The sequence below is a fragment of the Salvelinus alpinus genome, chromosome 10 (genome assembly GCF_045679555.1).
Source record: "Salvelinus alpinus chromosome 10, SLU_Salpinus.1, whole genome shotgun sequence".
In the NCBI taxonomy this organism is placed as follows: domain Eukaryota; kingdom Metazoa; phylum Chordata; class Actinopteri; order Salmoniformes; family Salmonidae; genus Salvelinus; species Salvelinus alpinus.
In genome coordinates, this window is record NC_092095.1 from 29,622,520 (window position 1) to 29,648,426 (window position 25,907).

A 25,907-nucleotide genomic window follows, 5' to 3' on the forward strand; every position below is an offset into this window, starting at 1 on the left:
GGCAGCCACAAGGAGCAGGCTCCAAAGGCATCATAGTGGTCATTGGGCCCTCAGGCACAAAGGCTGAAAGATCACAGGGAACAGGAAAGAGTCTTGTCCCAGGAATCAGAGAGCTCTCTTTTTTCCTCCATCTCCATTCATTGCGGGTTCTAAAGAACAGTGGGAGAAAGGATGAGCATCGGACAGGGGGGTTCCACTTCCTCTAATGGACCAGTCAGCCACAATGCCGTGCTAATATTAGCCTACGTATGCGAGGATATTGGAAATGTTATCAAAGCCTATTTGTTGATAACTTGTTTATAACTAGGACAGGGGAATTTATAACAGAATTTTTCCGACAAAACATAGGTACAGCACATCCCCTTATTGTATAGGATACTTTTAAATGTGCCTTTAGAGGCCATTCAATTCAGTACTCATCAATAAAACAAATGCATTTTTTGTCAAAAGAGTCCATATTAACAAAGGAAATAGAAGGTCTAACAGAACAGATAGATAGCGATAAAAACTATACCATAGAGGCTCAGAATAAGTTAGAGGAAAAACTAAAAGAAATGCAGGAACTTATTCAAGAAAGAAAGTATAATATATTATAAAAAATAAAACAAACTTGATGGAATATACCAAATACTTTTTTCATCTTCAACATATAAATGCTACCAAAAATAATTTACTGAAACTTGTCACCCATGATTCACCAAATTAGATTTTGAAAGAGGAAGCAATTTGTTTTCGTTTCAGTCTCCTCCATCTCCTCTAACTGAAGCTAATTGTATGGATTTTTGTTCTATTAATAATGTAAAATTAACAGCTGTACAGAAAGACTCATGTGAAGGCAGAGGAGGAACTTCTTGATGCTATTAAAGCCTTTAAGACTGGGAAAACTCCAGGGCTGGAAGGCATACCAGTTGAGGTATACCAAACTTTGATATACTCAGAGGACCATTACTAGCATGTTTAACCTCTCCGATGTAAATGGTAGATTATCAGACACTCAACAAGAAGGTCTGATTTAATTATTACTGAGGCAGGATACAATTGGTAAATATAAAGATCCAGTCCATTTAAAAAATTGGAAACCCCTTACACTTCAGTGTTGTGATGGAAAAATTCTAGCAAAATGTATAGCGCATAGAATTGAAAAGGTATTGTCAGATAATATTCATTCTAATCTGACAGTTTTTTTTACATGGATGATACATTGGAGATAATATAAGACAAGTACTGGAAACAATAGAACACTATGAAAAATCTGGGAAACCAGGTCTGCTATTCATAACTGACTTTGAAAAAGCTTTTGATAAAGTACGACTGGAGTTTATACATCAATGCCTGGAATATTTCAATTTTGGAGAATCTCTTATAAAATGGGTTGAAGTCATGTATAGTAGCCCTAGGTGTAAAATATTAAATAATGGCTACTTCCCAGAAAGTTTTAAACTGTGAAGAGGAGTAAAACAAGGTGGTCCACTATTGGCATTTCTATTTATTATGGCCATTGAAATGTTAGCTATTAAAATCAGATCCAACAATAATATCAAGGGGTTAGAAACACAGGGCTTAAAAACAAAGGTGTCATTGTACGCTGAAATCCACTATTTGGATCCCTCCACAGCCTCATAGAGGATCTAGATACTTTTTCTAACCTCTCTGGATTACAACCAAATTATGTGTACTAAATTATTTATTGGATCACAAAAAAATGCTACTTTTACATTGCTGTCTAGTTTACCAGTAAAATGGTCTGAGGTGGACATACTCTGGATACATATTCCAAAATAAATAAATAATCTCATTCCAATACATTTTTAAAGAAAGTTAGCAAAAATAGACAAGATCTTACTACCATGGAAAGGAAAATACCTGTCTATTTGTGGAAAAATCACCCTGACTCTTTAGTCATATCCCAGTTTACCTACAGTACATGGGGGAATACAACCTTCCCAGCTCTGCAGATTTTGCTGCGAAGAGACAGAATCATTAGATCATTTATTTTGGTACCGTCCATATGTAGCTTGTTTTTGGTCACAGGTCCAGGAATGGCTGAAGAATTGCAACATTTACCTGGAGCTGACTCTGCAGATAGCTACTGGGTGATCTGAAAAGTCAATCGATCAATAATATGATCCCGTGTGGCTCAGTTGGTAGAGCATGGCGCTTGCAACGCCAGGGTTGTGGGTTCATTCCCCACGGGGGGACCAGGATGAATATGTATGAACTTTCCAATTTGTAAGTCGCTCTGGATAAGAGCGTCTGCTAAATGACTTAAATGTTAAATGTAAAATATAATAATACTTTTAGCAAAAAAAATTATTTTTAATTTTACAATCTGTAGAAATTATGAGAGTAGAAAGGTTCAGAAAATATATAGCAAATAGAAATCCAATATCAATGGTGTACAGAGATAGATGGGAGGGGTTGAATGGATCTGAAGGTTGGGACTAATAACAACTAATAACAACAAGATAACTAATGTAAAACATACTGTGTCCGTAAAACGTATATACACTGTAGGTTCAAGACTTTTGTGAAATAAATAGATGGGAGAGGTTGAGGTTAGAGGAAGGACAGGAGTGAAAACAAACAAAATATAATTATTTTAAAATAGACTGTGCCTATAAAATGTATATAGTATGAAACAAAAATAGAACTGTTTGGCCATAATGACCATTGTTATGTTTGGAGGAAAAAGGGGGAGGCTTGCAAGCCGAAGAACACCATCCCAACTGTGAAGCACGGGGGTGGCAGCAACATGTTGTGGGGGTGCTTTGCTGCAGGAGGGACTGGTGCACTTCACAAAATAGATGGCCTCATGAGGAAAGAAAATTATGTGGATATATTGAAGCAGCATCTCAAGACATTAGTCAGGAAGTTAAAGCTTGGTCGCAAATGGGTCTTCCAAATGGACAATGACTCCGAGCATACTTCCAAAGTTGTGGCAAAATGGCTTAAGGACAACAAAGTCAAGGTATTGGAGTGGCCATCACAAAACCCTGAACTCAATCCCATATAAAATTTGTGGGCAGAACTGAAAAAGCGTGTGTGAGCAAGGATGCCTACAATCCTGACTCAGTTACACCAGCTCTGTCAGGAGGAATGGGCCAAAATTCACCCAACTTATTGTGGGAAGCTTGTGGAAGGCTACCCAAAACATTTGACCCAAGTTAAACATTTTAAAGGCAATGCTACCAAATACTAATTGAGTGTACGTAAACTTCTGATCTGGGAATGTGATGAAAGAAATCAAAGCTGAAATAAATCATCCTCTCTACTATTATTCTGACATTTTACATTCTTAAAATAAAGTGGTGATCCTAACTGACCTAAGACAGGAAATTTTTTACTAGGAGTAAATGTCAGGAATTGTGAAAAACTGAGTTTAAATGTATTTGGCTGAGGTGTATGTAAACTTCTGACTTCAACAGTATGTATGTATTTAACCTTTATTTAACTAGGCAAGTCAGTTAAGAACAAATTCTAATTTTCAATGACGGCCTAGGAACAGTGGGTTAACTGCCTTGTTCGGGGGCAGAACAACAGATTTTTGCCTTGTCAGCTCAGGGATTCGATCTTGCATTTCGGTTGCAAGTCCAACGCTCTAACCACTAGGCTACCGGCCAACCCATACATATGTGTACGTATGTATATGTATTGGCATATTTTTTTTTGCAAATATATATATATATATATTATACTTGCAAAACAATATATGGGGGATTGGATGGAAGATACAATCTCTCTGCAATATTAAAACTGATCTACCCCCTAAAAAATATAATATATAATATTAGCCCACGTACTTTGAAGTCTCTTCCACATGTTTCAAAGTCAATATGCTAATATGTGTAGTGATTTGCAGAAATGCTGAGACCTAATGCTAAATGGATCAGAATAGTCATCAAAAAGAAAGGAGGACCAAAGCACTCTTCATATAATTAATTAAAATGCCTTTATTTGTATGGCATGTTCTATGGAAACCAAGTTTAAAAACTCCAACGGGTTTCAGCTGCATGGCCTTCGTCAGAGAGTACAAAGATATGATAATACAATGTCCTCTTTAGAACAGCTTTTTTCAATCAACCCTGATTTGAAGAGGGAGTGGTTAAAGAATCCATTGGACAACACCTAGCAAGCAATACTATACACATTAAAAAGTGAAATACTGTATACTGTAAAGTAAATTAAAATACTGAAATACTGTGCAACTCAAGGCTAGAAGCATCAGAACCCCATGAAAGGTAGTTCTAACCTTGAATATGACTGGGCCAAGTGCTACGAATAGGAGAGCCATCTATTTTATAGTACACTAGATCACAGCAGACATGGACCACAACAGTCTAAACATAGCTGAGGGCAATAGAGCAAAATGTCCACTAGATGACAGCAAATGGACCCATCACGACCCTACAGGAAAGTTAAGATATCCATATCTTCATTTAAACCAGGGTACTTAGTGGCCTGTAGTTTGTAAATCCCAAAACTCCCTTTGGTTTAGCTGTTTAAGATGACCCCTTTTTCTAATTGAGGCCAGAACATGATCAATACCCATAGCTTGTAGGGAGGCAGGATCGCCATGGTGTAAGGACTTGTAGTGCCTTGCCATGGGGTAGTCTTCATTGCCTACCCGTATGGCGTACTTGTGGTCCACTAAGTGGTCTTGAAGGCGCCTCTTTGTCAGTCCAATGTAGAACACCTTGCACTGTGGACGTTCAAATTGGAGATGACATGAGTGGTTTTGGGGGCAGAATAGTCGTTCAGAATTGTCTTTAAAATCCTAAAGCTTATACTAACTAGAAAGACCAAGAGCAAAAAAATTGTTATGTTCTCCAATGGTCAAATGGTTTCCAGTAGAGAACTATGTAGCCAGCTTTCAGTTTGGCTTAGCAGCTGACTGCTATCTGGACAGCTTGACTGCTACGGGACATCCCACTGTCCTCCAGAGTGGGAGCACAGTGAGGTGCCAATAGCATCTGCTGAGATGGTGGCCTTCCAGAAACAGCTAGTAAGGAAGCCCCAGTATGCCTCTAGCTAAGTGGAATAATATGCTAGTAAGCTGTGAAGATCAGAGAGGACAGAAAATTATCATTTTGACAGCCATACTCCCTGGGATCAGGGACTTCAAAATGCAACAAACACAAAACCTACCGTAATGTTGCAATAACGTTATGCCAGGGTATATTATATGGTTTACAGTGCTGTAGCAACGTTGTATTTGACATGTGCAATGGCTCGCTAACAATCCCTAGGATTTACCTACATTTTCCATTGATGTCATGGGACTCCAGTGTTCAGTAAGGTTACTTGTCAATACTCTGTTGCCAATCAGGTAAATGTGAACAGTGAGTAAACGGCTGAGGCTCATTGGACACACAAAAACACGACTTCCCCTACATAGAGAGAGAAAGCAATTAATAATAACCATTTCATTAATAATAACCATCTCAGTGGTTTTATTCATGATAATCAAATCACCATCTGTTGTTGCATGACAGATCGCCTACAGGGATTTTAATCCTGTAATGTCTTTAGATTTATCCCCATGTAATCTTTTGCAGAGAGCTAGAGCTGTAATACAGTAGAGAAGGCCTAATGAGAGATGTGTTTGGGCTGGCTAGTTAGGGGTAAAGATACATGCTGTAAACAATATAGGGCGTAATAAAGGCTAAACAATTCAGCTATGGCCATGTCTCTGCATGTTTAGCTGAACTAAAAGTAATGGTGAGATTATCTTAAATTTGATCTTCTCAATACTATGGATACTTTCACTTTTCATTAATTTGATAAAGATGGGGGTATTGCTCAATCATCTCAATCATCTCTGGGTTACGGTCTAAAGAAAAGAGGGTTGACGTGAGGGTGTTTAAAGTGCAGTGCCGCTATGACAGAAAAGCGAGAGCACTCAAGAGAATGGCGTTCAGTGCTTTCTGTGACATTAAAGTCGCCATGGGCGTTCCGTCTGCTTTGATGACCAGCGACAGAACTCTATAAAATGACCCCGGTTGCGTTGCTTCATGGAGGCAGCAGCGGCGGAGCCCGGCCAGCGGCTAGCTGGTCACATTAGTCTCTGCTTGTCCTGTCAGGTTAATAGATTTCCATCACATTGGAGACATTTTCCCAGAGAAAATCAGACATTGTGATCATTCTTTGACATAATGCATAAGGTGTTGTGCTCTTCTGAAAGATATGATATATTTGGTTATATGTGGGCAAGCATGTGACTTGGGCTGGCTAAACAAATTACTTTTGGTCAGAGGAGCTTTGATTGAATACAGCACATGAAGAAGTGACCATGTATATTATGCCTGGCTTAGTGTATTGTCATCATGGCAGTGCCAAGATATTACCACTGCATACTGTATATAACTATATTAAATGGTTGTCCTTGTCCCCTCTCTACACTTAGAAAAAAAGGTGCTATCTAGAACCTAAAAGGGTTCTTCGGCTGTCGCCATAGGAGAACCTTTGAAGAACCATTTTTGGTTCCAGATAGAACCTTTTACACAGGGGGTTCTACATGGAACCCAAAAGAGTTCTACCTTGAACCAAAAAACGGTTCTAACTGGATCCAAAAACGGTTCTCCTATGGGGACAGCCGAAGAAGCCTTTCGGAACCCTTTTTTCCCAAGAGTACCTCATCCATTCTCTAACACTCATTTTCTAGTCTACAGTACATTTGTATCTTGAATAGAGTAATAAACGTGTAGATAGTATATCGGTCATGATCCTTCTTGTTCTTTTCTTTGTATTACTACAGTAGTGTGCATAATGAATGGATTTGCAATCACATTAACAGAGTAGAGAATCTATGTTTTCATGGGGTCTTTTCAACTCAAAGCTCCTCTGAATGTCTATTCAAACTGATGTAATCGAGACACCGCATTGTGAAACTAGATGGACTAATGTATCCAACCGTGCAATCACGGCTTGAATATTGGCCTGTCAATATTCAAGGAAAGTTGTTCCTAGTACCTGCGATAATGTGCACAAATGAAAACAAATCTTATTTTAAAGGACTCCAAATGTCAAGGATTTATAACATTATATGTTATCCTCTAACACTGAGTTCAGTTGCTTACTGGGAATAAAGTCAATCCAAGTACATGAGATGAAAACTATTTGTTTAGAAGGTGCTAATTATATGATCAAAAGGGAAGGACACTTTTCCTTGCTGGGTTCTTACCAGCTTGATCAGAATGGGAGTGTGAGCTCCCTTACAAAGAAAAACATGAAAAAATCCTGGTGTACCAGTCAAAATTTTGGACACACCTACTCATTCAGGGGCGGCAGGTAGCCTAGTGGTGAGAGCGTTGGGCCAGTAAATAGAAGGTTGCTAGATCAAATCCCTGAGCTGCCTAGATAAAAATCTGTCGTTCTGCCCTTGATCAAGGCAGTTAACCTAATGTTCCTAGGCCGTCATTGTAAATAAGAATTTGTTCTTAACTGACTTGCCTGGTTAAATAAAAATCCTGGGTTTTAATTTATTTTTATTATTTTCTACATTGTAGAATAATAGTGAAGACATCAAAACTATGAAATAACACATATGGAATCATCTAGTAACCAAAAAAGTATTAAACATATTTTATATTTGAGATTCTTCAAAGTAGCCACCCTTTGCCTTGATGACAGCTTTGCACACTCTTGGCATTCTCTCAACCAGCTTCACCTGGAATGCTTTTACAACTGCCTTGAAGGAGTTCCCACATATGCTGAGCACTTGTTGGCTGCTTTTCCTTCACTCTGCGGTCCAACTCATCCCAAACTTGGGATGAGGTCGGGGGATTGTGGAGGCCAGGTCATCTGATGCAGCCCAAACTATGAAAAACAACCCCAGACCATTATTTCTCCTCAACCAAACTTTACAGTTGGCACTATGCATTTGGGCAGGTAGAGTTCTCCTGGCATCCGCCAAATCCAAATTTGTCCATTGGACTGCCAGATGGTGAAGCATGATTCATCACTCCAGAGAACGTGTTTCCACTGCTCAAGAGTCCAATGGCAGCGAGTCCACTCCAGCCGACGCTTGGCATTGTGCATGGTGATCATAGGCTTGTGTGCGGCTGCTCGGCCATGGAAACCCATTTCATGAAGCTCCCGAGAAAACAGTTATTGTGATGACGTTGCTTCCAGAGGCAGTTTGGAACTTGGTAGTGAGTGTTGCAACCGAGGACAGACGATTTTGTTATTTTGTTATTGTTATGCGCTTCAGCTCTCGGAGGTCCCGTTCTATGAGCTTGTGTGGCCTACCACTTTGCGGCTGAGCCGTTGTTGCTCCTAGACATTTCCACTTCCCAATAACAGCACTTAGAGTTGACTGGGGCACCTCTAGCAGAGCAGAAATTTGAGGAACTGACTTGTTGGAAAGGTGGCATCCTATTGAAATGACATTGAAAGTCACTGAGCTCTTCAGTCAGGCCATTTTACTGCCACTGTTTGTCTATGGAGATTTCATGGCTGTGTGCTCGATTTTATGCACCTGTCAGCAACTGGTGTGGCTGAAATAGGAAAATCCACTAATTTGAAAGGGGTGTTTAAGACACAGATCTCCAGTGTTAATCTGCTAAATTGTAATTATTCGCTCCTATGGCCTATTTATTGCCTACCTCCTCATCCCTTTTGCACACACTGTATATAGACTTTCTTTTTTCTACTGTGTTATTGGTTTGTTTATTGTTTACTCCATGTGTAACTCTGTGTTGTTGTCTGTGTCACACTACTTTGCGTTTATCTTGGCCAGGTCGCAGTTGTAAATGAGAACTTGTTCTCAACTAGCTTACCTGGTTAAATAAAGGTGAAATATATATATATATTTTTTTTTAAATACATCTTTCACAACTTCCAGCTACATCTTGTCCCCCATCCAGGGACAGACCCTGCTTAGCTTCAGAGGCAAACCAGCAGTGCTATGCCGTGTGCTATGTTGCTGGAATGAACGTGCCAAAACTTGCAAATGGAAAAAAGGCAGCGAAAGCTAAGGTCAGTGTAACATAACCAAAGATAGGGAATATTGCAGGGAAAAGGGAGGTGTTTTATTTCACCCAAACAATGGTACAACCTAATTAACATAATAAAAACATCCCCATCAAAATCTGTCCGTTTAAGCTAGAGATATATTTTTTTGCATGGGCTGCGTCTCAATCCACCGCATCCGCCGATATCACCCTTGGGCATCTGTGGTGAAAGGTGACACAGCTAGAGCTGTGTTTGTCAGACCATGAGACATCCCGAAAATCGGTCTTGTCGCATGAAAGTCTGTAGCATCCAAACGGTTTCGCCTACAAAGCACGCTACTGAAAGCTGAGACTCTCACTAACATGAGGGTTTTCTCCATTTTGCTCTAGGATGCCCAGAAACCTCACAAGACTCCTCTTCTGCCAACTTCTGTCTGTAGTTTCCGCACAGTTTAGGCTACAAACTTATATGAATGGAAGTATATATGGAGATCGTTTAGTGCCTAAAATAAGCGGAAAAATACATGTACAAATACACTACTTTCTCTCTCTCTCTCTCTGTCTCTCTTACACACACACTCATCCCCGATGGGTATAGCTAAGGGCCAGAACTGTACAGATAGCATGTCTCTACACACTCTTCTAACTACACCCTGTGGCCTCCCTCTTGTCCCCTGTGGCAAATGTTGATGAATTGAGAGGATGTTCAAAGTGTGAGCTCACACACCTCCATGTGAGCAGGTTGATCTGCCACACACACATCCACCCGTGTTCATATAGACACACACTCATTCTACTGTACCAATCTGCTGTACCGTATAGGGACAGATTAGTAAGTGTTTGCACCACTACAAAGTTTACTCAAATCTACTTTGAATAACTGTAGAAAGACATTGACTTATTCACAGTTTCCCTCTCCGTGTTGTGGGCAACAATTTTAACATGAGGCACAATTCCCAAATTCAGAATGAGTGCATTATTAGTAAAAACTAAAAGTAGCTGTTGAAGAATTAAAGGACGGGAATCAAGATGGCCCAGGGTTGTTGTTGAACATCTTTCATTATTAATTCATCATTGTATTGATTGCGTATTGATCTGGATAGGGGACTGAGAAGTGATGTCTGACGCAGTATATTGGCAAACATTTCCCCCTTTGTATCTGTGTACGGGGGAGGTAAGGGACAGACAGGTTTTAAGAGAATATATATAGAGGTAATTGAACATCACACAATTCAAAGAGAAAGTGGAGGGAAGGGGGTCACAAAACAAAATGTTGACTAAGTAAAAACCTGATGAACCACATGTCATCTTATAACCAGATAGGCCTATCCTCTGTGTTAAACAAAAGGTAACACAGCAGTCTTAATGGCTGGGCATATGACAGCATCACAATATGTTCTCATGTAGTTTGAATGTGGGGGTAAGAAAAGACCAGACTGATACAAGCTGTTATTTAACTAATCATTGAGGTGAAACACAAATGTTTTCTGTACGGATACTGATTCACAATAATGATTTTCAGAAGAGAATGTATAATGCTGACTGGTGAGACATTTCCCAAGTACCTGTGGGATCAATTGGATTGAAAAGATGCACCATTGGTTGCTGTTGTTGTGGCCACTCCCTAAGGACCTGAGACAATACATAACATCCACTATTTAACCAGTATGATGTTGTTATTGAGTTTACACAGTTAATGGGGTAAAAATGCATTGTAACATTCTTATTGTACGTTGTTGTTACATTGAAGTAACATTGGTATCACAAATGGACATGATGCTGCATCTGCAGTGAGGAAAGAGAAACTGAATAGAAAATGAATTTGATTCCAAAGCTTAATGTAACCTAGCTATAGTAAGCCTATATACAATGTTCAGCACTATATGTCTCATTTGCAATCCATGCCTTTCCGTGAGCAACCCTGGTGTGTATCAATTAAAGATTAATTGAACGCAGTGCACACAACTATCTATCTGAATAAAAAATGTATCACGAAGATGTCGGTCAAAATTCTATTGAGCCTCACTTAGGCTAGGCTACCTATTTCACTGTTGTCGTAAACATGGTAATACCACACTTACAGGAGAGCTATTAGACAGTAGTGGTGGTAAACATATTGGAGCATGAATAATAGATAAAACACTCATATTCAAGAATATATATTTCAACATTCCTCGTTACAGCTGAGACGCAAACTGGCCACCCTGGAGCTTGCGTGAGACTGTGTCTCGCATTTCAATTGGATGCAGTTTTACTCGAAATACCAGGATATTATGTTTGTTATGCACATTTGAGTGATATGAAAATATAAGGGTTTCTTTTCGGATAAGGGAAAAGCACGCACCCAACACTGTATGAGTCGTAAAGGAGATGTACGAGTTTGAAAAAATAATTAGCCAGAGGTTTCCATCGTTGCAACGGAATAACATCGGGAGTTATTTTTAGCATCATCCTCTGCACCTGCAGTGACGCTTTCCCAACGCGCGTTGTTAGACGAGAGAAGGAGCGACACCCGTTGGAAATAACGGCGGCGGTAGATAACTTGAAATGAATCATTAGCTTTCACGCAAAAGTACGGAGTACCAGTAGACCTACCACACCAACTGAAATGTATTATATTGCGTTGTTCATTGGGGTGTTTTAAGAAAGGTGACTTAAACAAAAAAGTATAGGCTACACAAAGACACCAGCATGCCGCTGCCTCACTACTTTACTCATGTGCCAAAAGTAACGTTACCTTACAGCAGCATAGGCCTACTATTCTGGTTTCCCCTGGGTGCAATGCTTATGAATAATGACTGAAACAACAGTAGTAGTTCAACCATACCTGAACTCTGGAGCCAGGTTGGGTTTGAGGCCATAGAAACCAGCTGATAGGGTCAAAAGCCACCGCGGGATGAAATTCCCGTGTTCACACTCCAGGTATGGTGCTGACCATTTGATATGGGATTTGTCAGGTATGAAACTCTCTCCTCTTTTCAGAGAAGCGTCAACTGATGTAATGTCTTGGCTCAACACCCTTTTGTGGAAGTGGGGCTTCTTCTTGTCTTTGATGTCGTGGTACCACTCTGTCTCGGACGTTCTGTTTTTGAGGTGATGGTGGGCCGTGCTGGAGAGATCCTGGAGAACTATCTCGCCTCCTGCTCTCGTAGCTTGGAGAAAGACAGAGGGCCCTTGGGAAGACGACTCAGTGTTGAATATGACCACGGCCCTGTGGATCTTGGAGTCCCCCTCCAATATACTCCTGACCAGCGCGTGGTACCACTCAATGTCTCGTCGGAGACTCTGCTCCCTTGACCTGTTGGCTTGCAGGATCATGTTTAGGAAGTTAGTAGCGTGCATCACAGTGTCCAGCACGCTGTGCATGGTATAATGCGGGGCCGTATGAGACCTTCCTCGCAGAGCACTGAGCTCGTATCTCCGTGAGCAGTTGGCATGTTTTAAGGTAGTAGAATCCCCTGTGTGTAAAAACGCCGTAACGACCCGAGGAAGATGCTCCTCAATAGTCTGCGGCAAGACAGAGCGCTCTGTCGCGCCTTTTGGCGGATGAGACGCACGAAGATGTGCTTGTTGGTACTTGATATGAGTGTTGTAGATCGGCTGCTGTGCTCTGATATCTCGCTCGTGCTCTGGCCACTCCACATGTCTATAATTTGATCCAATAACAAATCCCACTTGCAACAGTATTGATAACCGGAAAACAGCCATATCCCCAATCATTTTACAGATGTTTGGCGACTGGGTTGATGCTCAGCAAATGATTGCGTTGGGTACCATAGAGCGAACCAATTTCTCAGTTACAAAATCTTTTTTTTTTCACCTGTAGATATTCACGCGACTTCCACACTTGGCTCCTGAAAATAAGAGAACTATTTTGAAATCTCTAGTCAAATCCCTTATTTTGTCTCCAAACATATGTCACGTTTGGCTTGTTATTGTGTCTCCCGCTTGCAGCTGCTTTATCCTCTCTGATTCCGTTTGGTAAACCAATCTAAATAACATCCAAGACGGGCTTGGGTGTTGCTTGGCGTCCTCCTTAGACTGTGATGTTTGTGCACAGCCTGAATTGAAACGGGGGAAAAATCCTCCGATTTTTGGAAGCACCGAGTCAGTACTTCACACTTGGGTGACAAACACACTCCGCCCTCTTCCGTCCACAACAAGCAGTAACTAAACCGTGGGGACATCGGGAACCATTCGTTCTTAAAGCCCGTCTCCTTCATTATCTTATAGGATTTCTAAAGTGCCCTTGATTCGCGTATGGCCGTTTCCTCTGTCAATCATTGCAATGGGAACGCGGGTTAGGTGGAGCGGCGAAGGAGCTGTCCAGTCCTGAAAGCTGCGCTCGAGAAAAACAGGCAAGGAAAGGAGTCGCTCGCTCAGCAACCTGTGATCTCTCTCAGATGATGATTTTTAGACGGAGACTTTCGGTTATTCTAATCTATAATAACGTTCTAAAGATAGGTTTACATTATTTGGGGATTTTATTGATAAAGGTATTTTGTCGTAAAATACGCTGTGTTTATTTATTTAGGCTAAGTGTTATAAAAGACGCCGTCCATAGGCTAGTCAACAGGGATTACATCAGAATTGACTACAAATTGAAAATGTAGACGTTGTAGGAGGAGTAGATTGTCAGTTGTGGGTTAAGATTGTGCATAGTCAATCTGTTGAGGCGCTAAAGCCTACTCTATAATAGGTATAGGCTACAAATGGATTGATGATTAATGCTAAAAATATGCCACAGCGCAGATTACGTTGCTTTCGTCTTTATTAATAAATCCGTTAGTGACTACCGGCCTAGGTGGCAACCGCAATGTAGACTAAATACAAAACCATTCATCACAAATTGATTATTCACATTTGAATACATCTTGAAAGATGTCACAATGGCTGCGTTTACACAGGCAACCGAATTCTGATATTTTTCCACTAATTGGTCTTTCGACCAATCACATCAGATATTTTCAAATCAGATCTTTTTCAGAACTGATGTGATTGGTCAAAAGACCAATTAGTGAAAAAAAGGATCAGAATTGGGCTGCCTGTAGACGCAGCCAAAGTAGGCTATATGGCATCGAAATTGTATTGTATCCTTTCTGCCTCGCAGACAAATATGGTCCAAGAATAGGCGATGAGGGACCACCGGAAAATAGAACAGGCTGAATGTAAAACGTTTTAAGTTGTGAATCATGGTGCAATGAGTCATTGTAGCTGCATGACCGCTTAATCCGTTGGCTCATGTCTGTAAACAAGGTAATATCAAATAACAAACGACTTCATCTTTCTTTGGACTTGCGTCACTGGGTCATGTGGCACAAAAACAGATTTTTCTCGTTTTAGACATCCTAAATTAATTCTAGGGCGTGGCTTGAGTTGCACAAGTACACACTGTCATATTATGCAATGTCAGTTTCCCTCGTCTTTATAAATGAAACGATATGTGAGACGCAATTTGCAGTGAAACACTGTCACACACACAATGGCCAACATTCTTACTCAATTCCATATCCAGTTTATATTATATGGTTATGGATTGTGTACTACAATCAATGCATTCTGTGCCAATAGTAGTTGTTTCTGTGTGCCTAATATATACCTAGATCGTCTGGAGCCTATGCGGGAGCTGTGTGCTTAAATACAGGATGAGGGGAGATGAAGTCAGGCTACTAGTAAAAAATAACGTTTCTCCAAGGACGTCAAGAAATGACGTGAGTCTGTGATATCTTGTTGACCATAGGGTGTCACTATAACCCTCATAAATGTTTATGGGCATGAATATTTAAAGTCCATTTTTCGCTTCATCAACAACATTCTTTACAACCAAGACCATCAATACAAGAGTCAGGCATTCACAACACATTTCCTGTCACCTTTGCATCTTAGTCTTTTGACACCTTTTCAATGGGTCCCGCTATCCTCACAATCAATCAAGTTGTCAATCAAGCTATAACTCTCTAACCTCATGGGTGTACAGTATTCTCAACAAGAGAATAAATAAAGAAAACATTCAAAGAATGAAGCCATTTCTATGAATTTGCTAATGTAGCCGCACACCTTATTGATTCCAAACTAATCCGACTAATAGAATAGAATAGAATATGGACTTCAGTTCTACTTTAGACCTCTTGTGAGGCATAAAATGAGGTGAAGCGTGCCTTGAAGCCTGTTATATTATATCCTGCCAACAGCACCTTGCAAATTCAGGCGTGTATTTCCCCTACAATCTACTATAGACCTGTGCACCTTCCAATCAATAAACTCATCTAAAGTATTCTGTGGGTCCCTCATTTGTGTTACTCAAGTAAGCATCATTGAAAGATCATGGCTTCATTAACTCATGTGGACCCTGTATCTATCTCATTGCATGTCTTTCACCCCCCCCCCCCCCCCCCCCCCACACACACACACACACACACACCTCTATCTCCATCTCTCGCTCTATCTCTCTCCACCCCCTCCTTCCTTCTTTCTATCCATCCCCCTCTCAACCTCCCCCTCTACCTCTCTCTCTCCACTATCTCTCTCTGGGGTGTAGGGGCATGTCAAGTCACGCTGTTTGGGCTGGAGGCATCTCATCCAGGGAGGAGGCTGAGGCTGGGGGAATACAGCCGTGACGGAGGGGAGGGAGGGTGTGTGACAGCTGGGTGCTGGGGTGCCTCCTGAGGGCCACTAGGGAACTAAACCCAACATCCAAGACAGACTTATGGATCAGCAGAAGCAGGTGCACCCATCGTTATCAGCCACATCTCAAACCTCTGCTTTTCCAATATATTGGTTGAGGAATTGCATAAATTGTGTTTCAGTTCAAAATAACAACACTATTCACATGAGGGATGCAATGTAAATGGCACAGATAAGCAATTTGATACATAAGCAAACACATATACTGATAAATTCATTTTGAAAGAGGTCACCATTATGCCATTATATTTAAGCAATCAGGCACCATAGGCAGTGCTGTATCATGAATACAGTCACAGGTAAATGGAATTGTTCTGCTCTGGGCCAGTCAACCCATTTACCTGTGACTGTATTCATGATACAGCACTGCCTCGTGTGCCTTATTGATTTTATAAAACTGTTACCATGTTTAAAATAACAATGAATTAGATGTTTTAATTAAACCGTTATTTTTGATAAGTAATTTCATACAATTTCATTCTTCCAACAGAATATGTAGCCCGAACAAAAATCTGGTAGTAAATTATTTTGGTTTAACGACTTTAATTATTTTTACATAATTACTATGCAAAAATAATACAATCCGTTCTAAACAAAATTGTTGCTATGCAGGCTGGACAGCTAATGTTTTTGTCACTTGCTATTAAGCTAGCTAGCCAACTTTAGCTAACTGAGTCACTCAAACACTGAACCTGGAATGACAGTACACTAGCTGCATTTTCGTTTGTCTGAGCTTTTTTTAAATTGGCATTTACTTGGATATGTCCATGATAATGACGTTGATGCGTGATATCCACTGGCTCAGAAAAAGTTATCTCGTCTTGTCTCTTCTGGGTACTGTTCACTCTGGACGTTAGTGCGGGGAGATCGAAAAGTGAAACATTGTTTCCGAGGCTTATATTAACCCCCGCTGTGCCAAACTAAATGCAAGCCTGGAAGTAAGGGGAAATAATGTGCGAATTGGGATAAACACAAGAGATGATTCGAACAGCAATATGAACCTGATATTCTTCTTGCGGAGCAGTGATACTTTTCAGATGGAACCGTTATCAGGCATAGGTGTCTGTGGCGGCCTATACAGCACAGTTTGGAACGCTGCTCGTCCAATCACCATCCAGGATCCAAGCAACCAGTTTTATAACAGTAGCTATTAGAAATTATAAACTGTGTGGTTCGAGCCCTGAATGCCAACGGGTATGACAAAACGTATTTTTACTGCTCTAATTACGTTGGTAATCGCGTAGTGCCTAAGAACAGCCCTTAGCCGTGGTATATTGGCCATATACCACACCTCCTTGGGCCTTATTGCTTAAGTATGGTGTACATTTTCCAGACAGATTGCTCAATATCTTCACACCCAGACAATCAAATGTAAACAATTTCAAATTATTTATTCTAGACAGACAAACTTAAGTTTTTTTTTTAAGTCTCTTAAAAAGACATGCCAGTGTTCAAAGTACACTATAATTTATCAGAGGACCTTAATATAGAGTAATTGGCACTTTGAGAGACATTTAAGTCCAGATCTCTCTGACAGTTTAGAGATGGAAGTAATGTATTTAGCCATTTCTCCTGGAATTGAAAAAGCTGTAAGACTTGTATTGATAGGTAATTTAGCTGATTTAGTGATCTAAGACGTCAGGTAATTGTTGTAAATGTCACACCAGCCTTCACTTTGGCTCCCTCTCCTGTCCAGCTCATGCGTTCGGCATTGCCCTCCTTCTAGCTGCTGCCGAACCTACTGCTGGCAAACGCCCTTCATTACACACACCTGGTTCCAATTACCCACTCTATCACTGTATATATACTCCCTCTGCCATTTGTCTTTGTCGGTCATTGTAAGTGTTACTTGTTATCCTGAGAGGAATCTCTCCTACTATTTCCTGAGTACTTTATATATTTGCACTTTGGGTTCGCCCTATGCCTTTTTGATTATGAAGATATATTTTGAGCGCAACAGTGTTTGGGTTTCGTCCTGCTTTGTTCTAGGGTGCTTAATAAATTCAGTAGTTCTAAACCTGCGACTGCCTACTCCTCTCTACACCAGTGACAGTAAAATAACCTTTTAAAGTTTAAATAAAAATGTCAACAAAAAAAATGCAAGATTGTTAGGATTTCTACTTGTGATACAATTGGATACCCATTGGATATCATTTAAACGGGGCATATGAAGCAACCTTTATTTGACATTTAAAAAGGACACAAGTCAACAGATACAGTCAAAGTACAAAATAAGCAGATTTTGTATACCATATTAAAAGGTTAAAAAAAACAGACAAACCAAAGAAATACAACTGTTGACAGCACCTTAACTGACACACGTGGTAAATAATAACTTCAGTGACAGATCTATTGAAACTGTACAGTACATGAAGACATCCTGGGCTAGTATCACCATCATGCTTCATGGGCAGTCAGGGTCTGTGGCCCAAATTGTGTGAGACAAATTGTTTTTGTTTTGTATCACACAAATGTGGGTTTTCTGTGTACATATTGTGTGTTTGTCATTGCAAAAATTATCGGTAACAAATACTTTGTTGTCACAGGCTACACACTTCTTGTCAAGTTTCATTTCAGGCATAACCCCACTCTTAAAATCTTTTTTCAGATCACTTTTTGGTTTTTCTGAGTTGGATGTGAATAAAGTTAGAAACACTGGGAGGAAAGTGATGCCATGAATGAGCCCAAAAAGCATTACCAAGAACATAATCTTAAAAAAAGTCCTGAAAATATGATTCTTGGAAGCAGCCAAAACCACCACACCTAAAATGGTCGAACTAGCCCCTTGTACTATGGGATAGCCCAAAGTAAAGAGAGCATCAACAACTCTTTCATTGACACTCGATTTTTTGCACGAGACAAAGGCGTAGGATATATGAGCAGAGAAGTCAACGGTGAAACCAATGCAGACAACAAGAATGATCATGGATATAGAGTCTAGATTGACGTCCCACAATGCCATGAAACCAGTGACGCCCACAATGACAGAAACGATAGAGAATGTCACCCACAGAGAACAGAGAGGGTTTGGAATCAGTAAAAGGGCGATAATCAACATGACTGCTGTCGTGACTCCAATATTCTGGAGGGTGCCACTCACTATAACAGCATACTGGTCATAGTAGATGAATGCCGGGTGGTAAACCATCAATGGGACAACACTACAACTTTCTGCTGTTTCTTTAAGGCTGTTCACCATTTCAATTTCCATACTGGCATTGACTATATTAACAGTTTGGATGAAGAATCGAGAAGCATGGATAGCATTACTGGTGAAGTTCACATCTTGCTTAAAATCAGGGTACAAATTCAGAAATAAAAATAAATTTGCACTGAATACAATTTCATCATCAATGTTTAAATGTGTACTTCGTGCATACCCTTCATAGTAATCTAGCCAGGATGTATACAAATCATCCGTAATAAATTGAAGCTTCTTAAAGTCATCCATGCAGGAGTGGAGTTCAGATCGTTTGTTCTTATCCCAATATGGAAATTTCTCACTGACAATTACCATGACATTAGGACCATAAGTAGAGAAGTATTGCCTGTCATTGTCATAATACGGAATAACATAAGAGTCATCAGCCGCCAAATCACGGAGATCAATTCCTTGCTGTATTTGAAAACACCCATAGATACTTGCGGCCAAATACCCAGCATAAATAAAGATTACAATTACTTTGGTCCATGGTTTTGTCAGAAAAGGACCATAGTATTTCTTAAAGAAATGATTGATTGGTTGTTCTTTCTCTGTCCCAGTGGCTTTATCATAGTTCCCTCCCACACAACACATACTATACCCATTAGAACATTCTTTGGGATTCTCAGATGGAATCTTTATGCAAGTCAACCAGTGTCTGTTGCTTCTTTCTCTCCTCCCATTCAATGCCAGGAAAGCTCCAAAGAATGTGACATTGTAAATGTAGCAAAATATAATGGCAGTGCTTGTATACAGGCAGAAATATTGTACTGACAGAAAGTCGGACATGAGTCCAATGTAAAACCCAAGGACGTCAGTCAAGGTGGTGATGGTTATAGACATGGCAGCTTCTTTGTAGGTGTGTGCCATGCGTTTCTCCACGGGGTCTTTGACATTGGTCTGCTGCCAGTTTGACACCATAATGAACATGTCATCGACACCAATTCCTGTAAAGTATACATGCTGTTGTCATCTTGTGAACAGAGTCAGTTGGAGCTTTGAAATGCATTTAACCTGACATTGAAAATTGACTTATTATTGACTCCATAAATGATCTTACCAAGTATAAGGAAAGGACAGTTTGCCACAGTAATGACAAAGGGCATTCCAATGTAAAACATCAATCCAAATGAGGACAGCACAGCCAGGCCAGCAGAGAGGACACCAATAGCAGCCACCCACACTTTGTTCCTCACATTGTCCAGCCTAAGACAAAATGGTTGTCATCCACAAACAACCAAATTTAATGGAATGATCAACAGTTGAATGACAATTTACCATACTTTGACAGCGACTGGTCAATTTGGTCAACAACAACAACAAATCTGCTTACCTTAGGCAAGATATGACTGAAAAGGCGATGGCAAGGGCATATGTGGCTGAGAACAATGGAATCCCGTCTGTGGTGTGTTTTTCTATCTCCTCCTGCTTCGATTGTGATGTATAGTAAGACACCTACACAATGAAATGTTCCACGGAGAAGCAATTGTTAAACAAAATATATTTATTTCAATATAGGGCCTACTTAAAAGTCAATAATCCATAAGAGCAGTATCGTAACTGTGGTATAGAAGATTCCTCTGGTTTGTAAAGGACAGAGAATGTTATATTTCAAGTGCTGTAGCCATGCCACTACTGTACTTGGTAACACTTGAGAATATGGTTACATACATTTGCATTAATTTATGTTTTAGCATGAGAAAATGATTAACAAATACATTGAAGAAGCAATGTTCTGAAAATATCGTCCATAGTTTATATTCTATTCAATTTGTCATATACAGTGTCTTCAGGAAGTATTCAGAACCCTTGACTTTTCAAAATGTTGTTACGTTATAGCTTTATTCTAAAATTAATCAAATAAAACAAAATCCTTAGCAATCTACACACAATACCCCGAAATGACAAAGTGAAAACTGGTTTTATACATTTTTGCAATACCGTATTTACATACGTTTTCTGACCATTTGCTATGAGACTTGAAATTGAGCTCAGGTGCATCCTGTTTCCATTGATCATCCTTGAGATGTTTCTACAACTTGATTGGAGTCCACCTGTGGTAAATTCAATTGATTAGACATGATTTAGAAAGGCACACAACTGTCTATAAAAGGTCCCACAGTTGACAATGCATGTCAGAGCAAAAACCAAGCCATGAGGTCAAAAGAATTGACCGTAGTGCTCCAAGACAGAGTTCTGTCAAGGCACAGATCTGGGGAAGGGTACCAAAAAATGTCTGCAGCATTGAAGGCCTCATTGAAGGATTTTAAATCTGTCCGCCCGGCCAAACTGAGCAATCGGGGGAAAGGGCCTCGGTCAGGGAGGTGACCAAGAACCCGATGGTCACTCTGACAGAGCTCTAGAGTTGGAGATGGGAGAACCTTCCAGAAGGACAACCATCTCTGTAGCACTCCACTAATCAGACCTTTATGGTAGAGTGGCCAGACGGAAGCCACTCCTCAGTAAAAGGCACATGACATCCCACTTGCAGTTTGCACCAAATGCACCTAAAGTACTCTGACCATGAGAAACAAGATTCTCTGGTCTGATGAAACCAAGATTGAACTCTTTGGCCTGAATGCCAAGTGTCATGTCTGCAGAAAACCTTGCACCAACCCTACGGTGAAGCATGGTGGTGGCAGCATCATTCTGTGGTGATGTTTTTCAGCGGCAGGGACTGGGAGACTAGTCAGGATTGCGGCAAAGATGAACGAAGCAAAGTACAGAAAGATCCTTGATGAAAACCTGCTCCAGAGTGCTCAGGACCTTAGACTGTGGTGAAGGTTCACCTTCCAACAGGACAATGACCCTAAGCACACAGCCAAGACCATGCAGGAGTGGCTTCGGGACAAGTCTCTGAATGTCCTTGAGTGGCACAGCCAGAGCCTGGACTTGAACCTGATCGAACATCTCTGGAGAGACCTGAAAATAGCTGTGCAGCTACTCTCCCCATCCAACCTGACAGAGGTTGAGTGGATCTGCAGAGAAGAATGGGAGAAACTCCCCAAATACATGTGTGCCAAGTTTGTAGCGTCATACCCAAGAAGACTCTAAGCTGTAGTCGATGCCAAAGGTGCTTCAACAAAGTACTGAGTAAAGGGTCTGAATACTTATGCAAATGTGATATTTCAATAATTTTTTTATTATAAATTAGTAATAATGTCTGTTTTTGCTTTGTCTTTATGGGGTATTGTGTGTAGATTGATGAGAAAACAATAACAATGTAATCAATTTTAGAATAAGGCTGTAACATTACAAAATGTGGTAAAAGTCAAAGGGTCTGAATAGTTTCTGAAGGTACTGCAGCTAGCTAGCTTGCTGCAGTTCTCCAGTCAATGTTTAGCTGCCTAGCAAAGTACATAGAGTGCTATATTTCAAGTGCTGTAGCCATGCCATTACCGTACTTGTTAATGCTTTAAAATAAGGTTACCGGTACATACAGTACCAGTCAAAAGTTTGGAGACACCGACTCGTTCCAGGGTTTTTCTTTATTTTTACTAATTTCTACATTATAAAATGCATTTTATATTTATATTTTATATTTATATATTGCCTTGATGACAGCTTTGCAGACTCTTGGCATTTTCTCAGCCAGCTTTATGAGGTAGTCACCTGAAATGCATTTCAATTAACAGGTGTGCCTTGTTAAAAGTTAATTTGTGGAATTACTTAATGCATTTGAGCCAATCAGTTGTGTTGTGACAAGGTATGGGTGGTATACAGCAGATAGCCCTATTTGGTAAAATCCCAAGTCCATATTATGGCAAGAACAGATCAAATAAGCAAAGAGAAGTGACAGTTCCATGTTTCTTTCTGTAAAGGCGGCTGCAAAATGCTTCTACACCTGCATTGCTTGCTGTTTGAGGTTTTAGGCTGGGTTTCTGTACAGCACTTTGTGACTTTGTTACATCAGCTGATGTAAGAAGGGCTTTATAAATACATTTGATTGATTGATTGATAATAGGTTTGGTTTGCTCCTAGAAGAAATCCGTCTAGGCGATACGAATGTCTGTGCCTCCAATATTCCCTTAAAGGTCTTCGCCTGAAAAACGAGAAAAAAGCAGCAAAGTTACTGTTTGTCCCTTTTGAGGCAAGGTAGCTACAACATAGTCAGTACACACTTTCTCAATATATTCTGTAATAATCTAAGATAAATCAATGAATCTGTAATTAATTTAGACTTTTTTTGCAGAGGAAGTCTTAGTCGCGCAATTTTACATCTAACTAGGATGTTTGGTGCTGTATTTCTCAAGTGAAATTTTTTTGCATGAAAACTAGTCGCATTTCATTAAATGACAACAAACACTTTATTGAAGAATTCCGTCCATAGTTCCCACTCCTTTTAACAGTAGTACTGTTGACGAATCACCGATGAAGGGGCGTAGACTTCGGCTACCGAACCTTGACTTGACTCAGTAAAAACACCAACTAAAAATTAGAAGTGCTCAGGGACACTTGACATACATTTTAAATTGAAATTGCGACTGTTTGGTCTGGAATGCATTAGGGGGTTTCCGTTCACCCCCTTAGTTCGATTGTTTGAACGGGTGTGCATTCTGGAGCGCACTAAACAGCACACCGTGGTTCGCTCAAACAGGGTGGTCTCGGTCATATTCAGTTCATACTATGGTTCGGTTAGCTGTAGGTGAGAATGCAGTCCGGACCAAACACAGGAAAATAATCAGAAGCGCACATTATTATTGGTTGTTTGACTAGGAGCATTTTATTAAATACACGCAGCATCATAACTTGATATCTCTGAAACATTCAGTGAGTAGGAGCGCATTTATGAGCGCATCCAATGCAGATTAAGGGATATGGGGGCTATACCGGGATAAAGGCTACTGAATATAACCTATTCACCTTGCAGTAAGAGCGGCTTTTGCGCTCCCGCACTTTGTTGAAAGACCAGAGCGAAAGTAATATGAAGATTGGAAGACAAGTGATGCTTCATGATAATCATAAATGGATTTAACGTGATTATGTCTGTCCAATAAACAAACATATTGCATGAACACGTGGTTTTATTTAGGACTTTTTGTTCGTTTGACATTTTGGGAATATGAAACCAACCAGTTTAAAAATCACAAAAATACAACGTAACAAATAGTCAAACTCTGATTCGAACTATAGCTCAGAAAATGCCCTTAATGTCCCATTCGTGCCACCAGATACTTACTTGTTACCAAGAACATACATTCACCTGCCAGTTTATTAGGTGCACCCATCTAGGACTCCCCTTTGCCTACAGAACAACCTGTATTCTTCGGGGCGTGGATTCTACAAGTCGGAAACGTTCCACATGGATGTTGGTCCATGCTGACGGATGGCACTTTCCTCTTTTGCTCTCTTTTGCTCCTCTATTGTTTCTCAAGCAAGGGGGAGGCCGATGACATCACAAATGCCCATCAGACCTACTCCTTGATGTTTGCATCTATTTTTCTCAAAACATTTTTTTTTACCCTTTTGTGTGTGCACTTTCCTGTATTTTTACTTGGGATATAGCTTGTCAACAGTAAAAGTAAAACAAATATAACAAATATAAAATAAGTTTTGTCCATGTTTTGTGAATCAAATTGATAATTGTTAGCTTATAATGGCGCAGTTGGTAGAGCATGGTGCTTGCAACGCCAGGGTTGTGGGTTTGATTCCCGTGGGGGACAAGTACATAAACCTTTGCACTCACTACAGTAAGTCACTCTGGATAAGAGCATCTGCTAAATGTAAAATGATTAGTTAATGTTGATTTGTGTAACCTTCTTGTGAAGTGGTACACCAGTACTTTAAGTTTGTTTTCTTGATAACACTTTCTTTCAATGTTTCGTAGTCAGAGTTGAGGAGCAACTGATTACATGTAAGTTACATGTTACATGTAATCTGATTTATAAAAAACTAACTGTAATCGGTTATGTTACCAGCAAAAATATTGTAATCAGATTACAGATACTTTTGAAAAACTAGATGATTACTTCTTGGATTACTTTTAAATTCAGAAAGGATGTTTGCGGATTACATCTAGAAAGTAACCTACCCAACCCTGTCCGTCGTAATGCTCTCATAAGGTTGGCTAAAGCTATAGTACATATATGCTATTATTTCAATGACATACATACCTTCATATTTTCATTGTCTCTCTCATCTGATAGGATCCTTTGGAATTCTTTTAACCATGCCTCAGCTCTGGTGGTGTGACTTTCCAAGAAGTAGAAAAGCTTTACAGCTTTGGCACTTTTGACTTCACTTTTGACATTTGCTTGAACCCCACCTATTGCAGATCCCAGAAAGAGTTGTCTTGATTTGTGTGTATATAGAGGGAAAGTAATGTTTGTCTGCTCAATTCTGCTTGCATTGAAGTCAATAATTTCTAAAATCTCATTTGACACACAATGTCCATTTGTCTTTGCACATAAATGGCTGAACCTCAACTCCCTTTGGTCTACATCAACCGAGATATCTTTAACTTTATTGTTCACTTTGATAATGTTCTTCAAATTTTCTGTGCTTAGAATATTTGATTTGTCATTGGATACCATGATGATTGATGCGTAATTCCCTTCTTCATAGAGCCTCTGGCTTGAGAACTCTGTGTCGTCATTTGGAAAGTTCTCTTTGACAAAGGCCCGAGCAATCTTTGAGGGTCCACTCCTTGGTGTAAATTGTCGTTCAATGTCATTATCCACCCTGTCTTTCAGAAAATAAAACCCTCCTCCCAGAATTCCGGATACTATTAGAGTTATAACAAAAAACCAGACCGGGTAGGTGCCAACAATTCGTCCAAATTTCTCAAAGAGATTTGACAAGGGCTTCTCAATGCAGTCTGTACGTTGACAGCCCATCCTATGACTTGAGCTTGTTCTTCATTCAGGTACAGTAGAAAGCTGAGACCGCTGGTGGCCTTTCTATAACTTAGAGACGGGTTAAAGACTGACAGCCATATTTATTCATAAACTGTACTCCTCCAGTACACCTGACCTTTCAGAACAAGAAGGGTTGGGTTGTTTGCAAATTTAGATAAAAGAATAAAAGGCTTTTATAAAAATAATACAATTGTGGAAAGTCAAACAACTTCC

General features: G+C 40.1%; 2 protein-coding genes across 2 annotated transcripts in view; both read right to left on the reverse strand.

Moving 5' to 3' along the window:
* The window catches only part of gpr158a (G protein-coupled receptor 158a), a 102,764-nt gene extending 89,381 nt beyond the window's left edge, over positions 1–13,383 (reverse strand). Inside the window, exon 1 of the mRNA XM_071328800.1 lies at positions 11,779–13,383. Coding sequence (XP_071184901.1) covers positions 11,779–12,671 — 893 coding nt within the window. The 5' untranslated portion in view covers positions 12,672–13,383. The remainder of the gene's footprint in view (positions 1–11,778) is intronic.
* Positions 13,384–18,039: 4,656 nt separating this feature from the next.
* Positions 18,040–25,673, reverse strand: LOC139532917 (patched domain-containing protein 3-like). Its single transcript, XM_071331076.1, has 4 exons — positions 24,951–25,673; positions 20,171–20,292; positions 19,898–20,043; positions 18,040–19,784 (listed from the first exon to the last, which is right to left on the reverse strand). Exons 1-4 carry the CDS (start codon positions 25,671–25,673, stop codon positions 18,040–18,042), a joined length of 2,736 nt encoding a protein of 911 aa, XP_071187177.1.
* Positions 25,674–25,907: the final 234 nt, after the last annotated feature.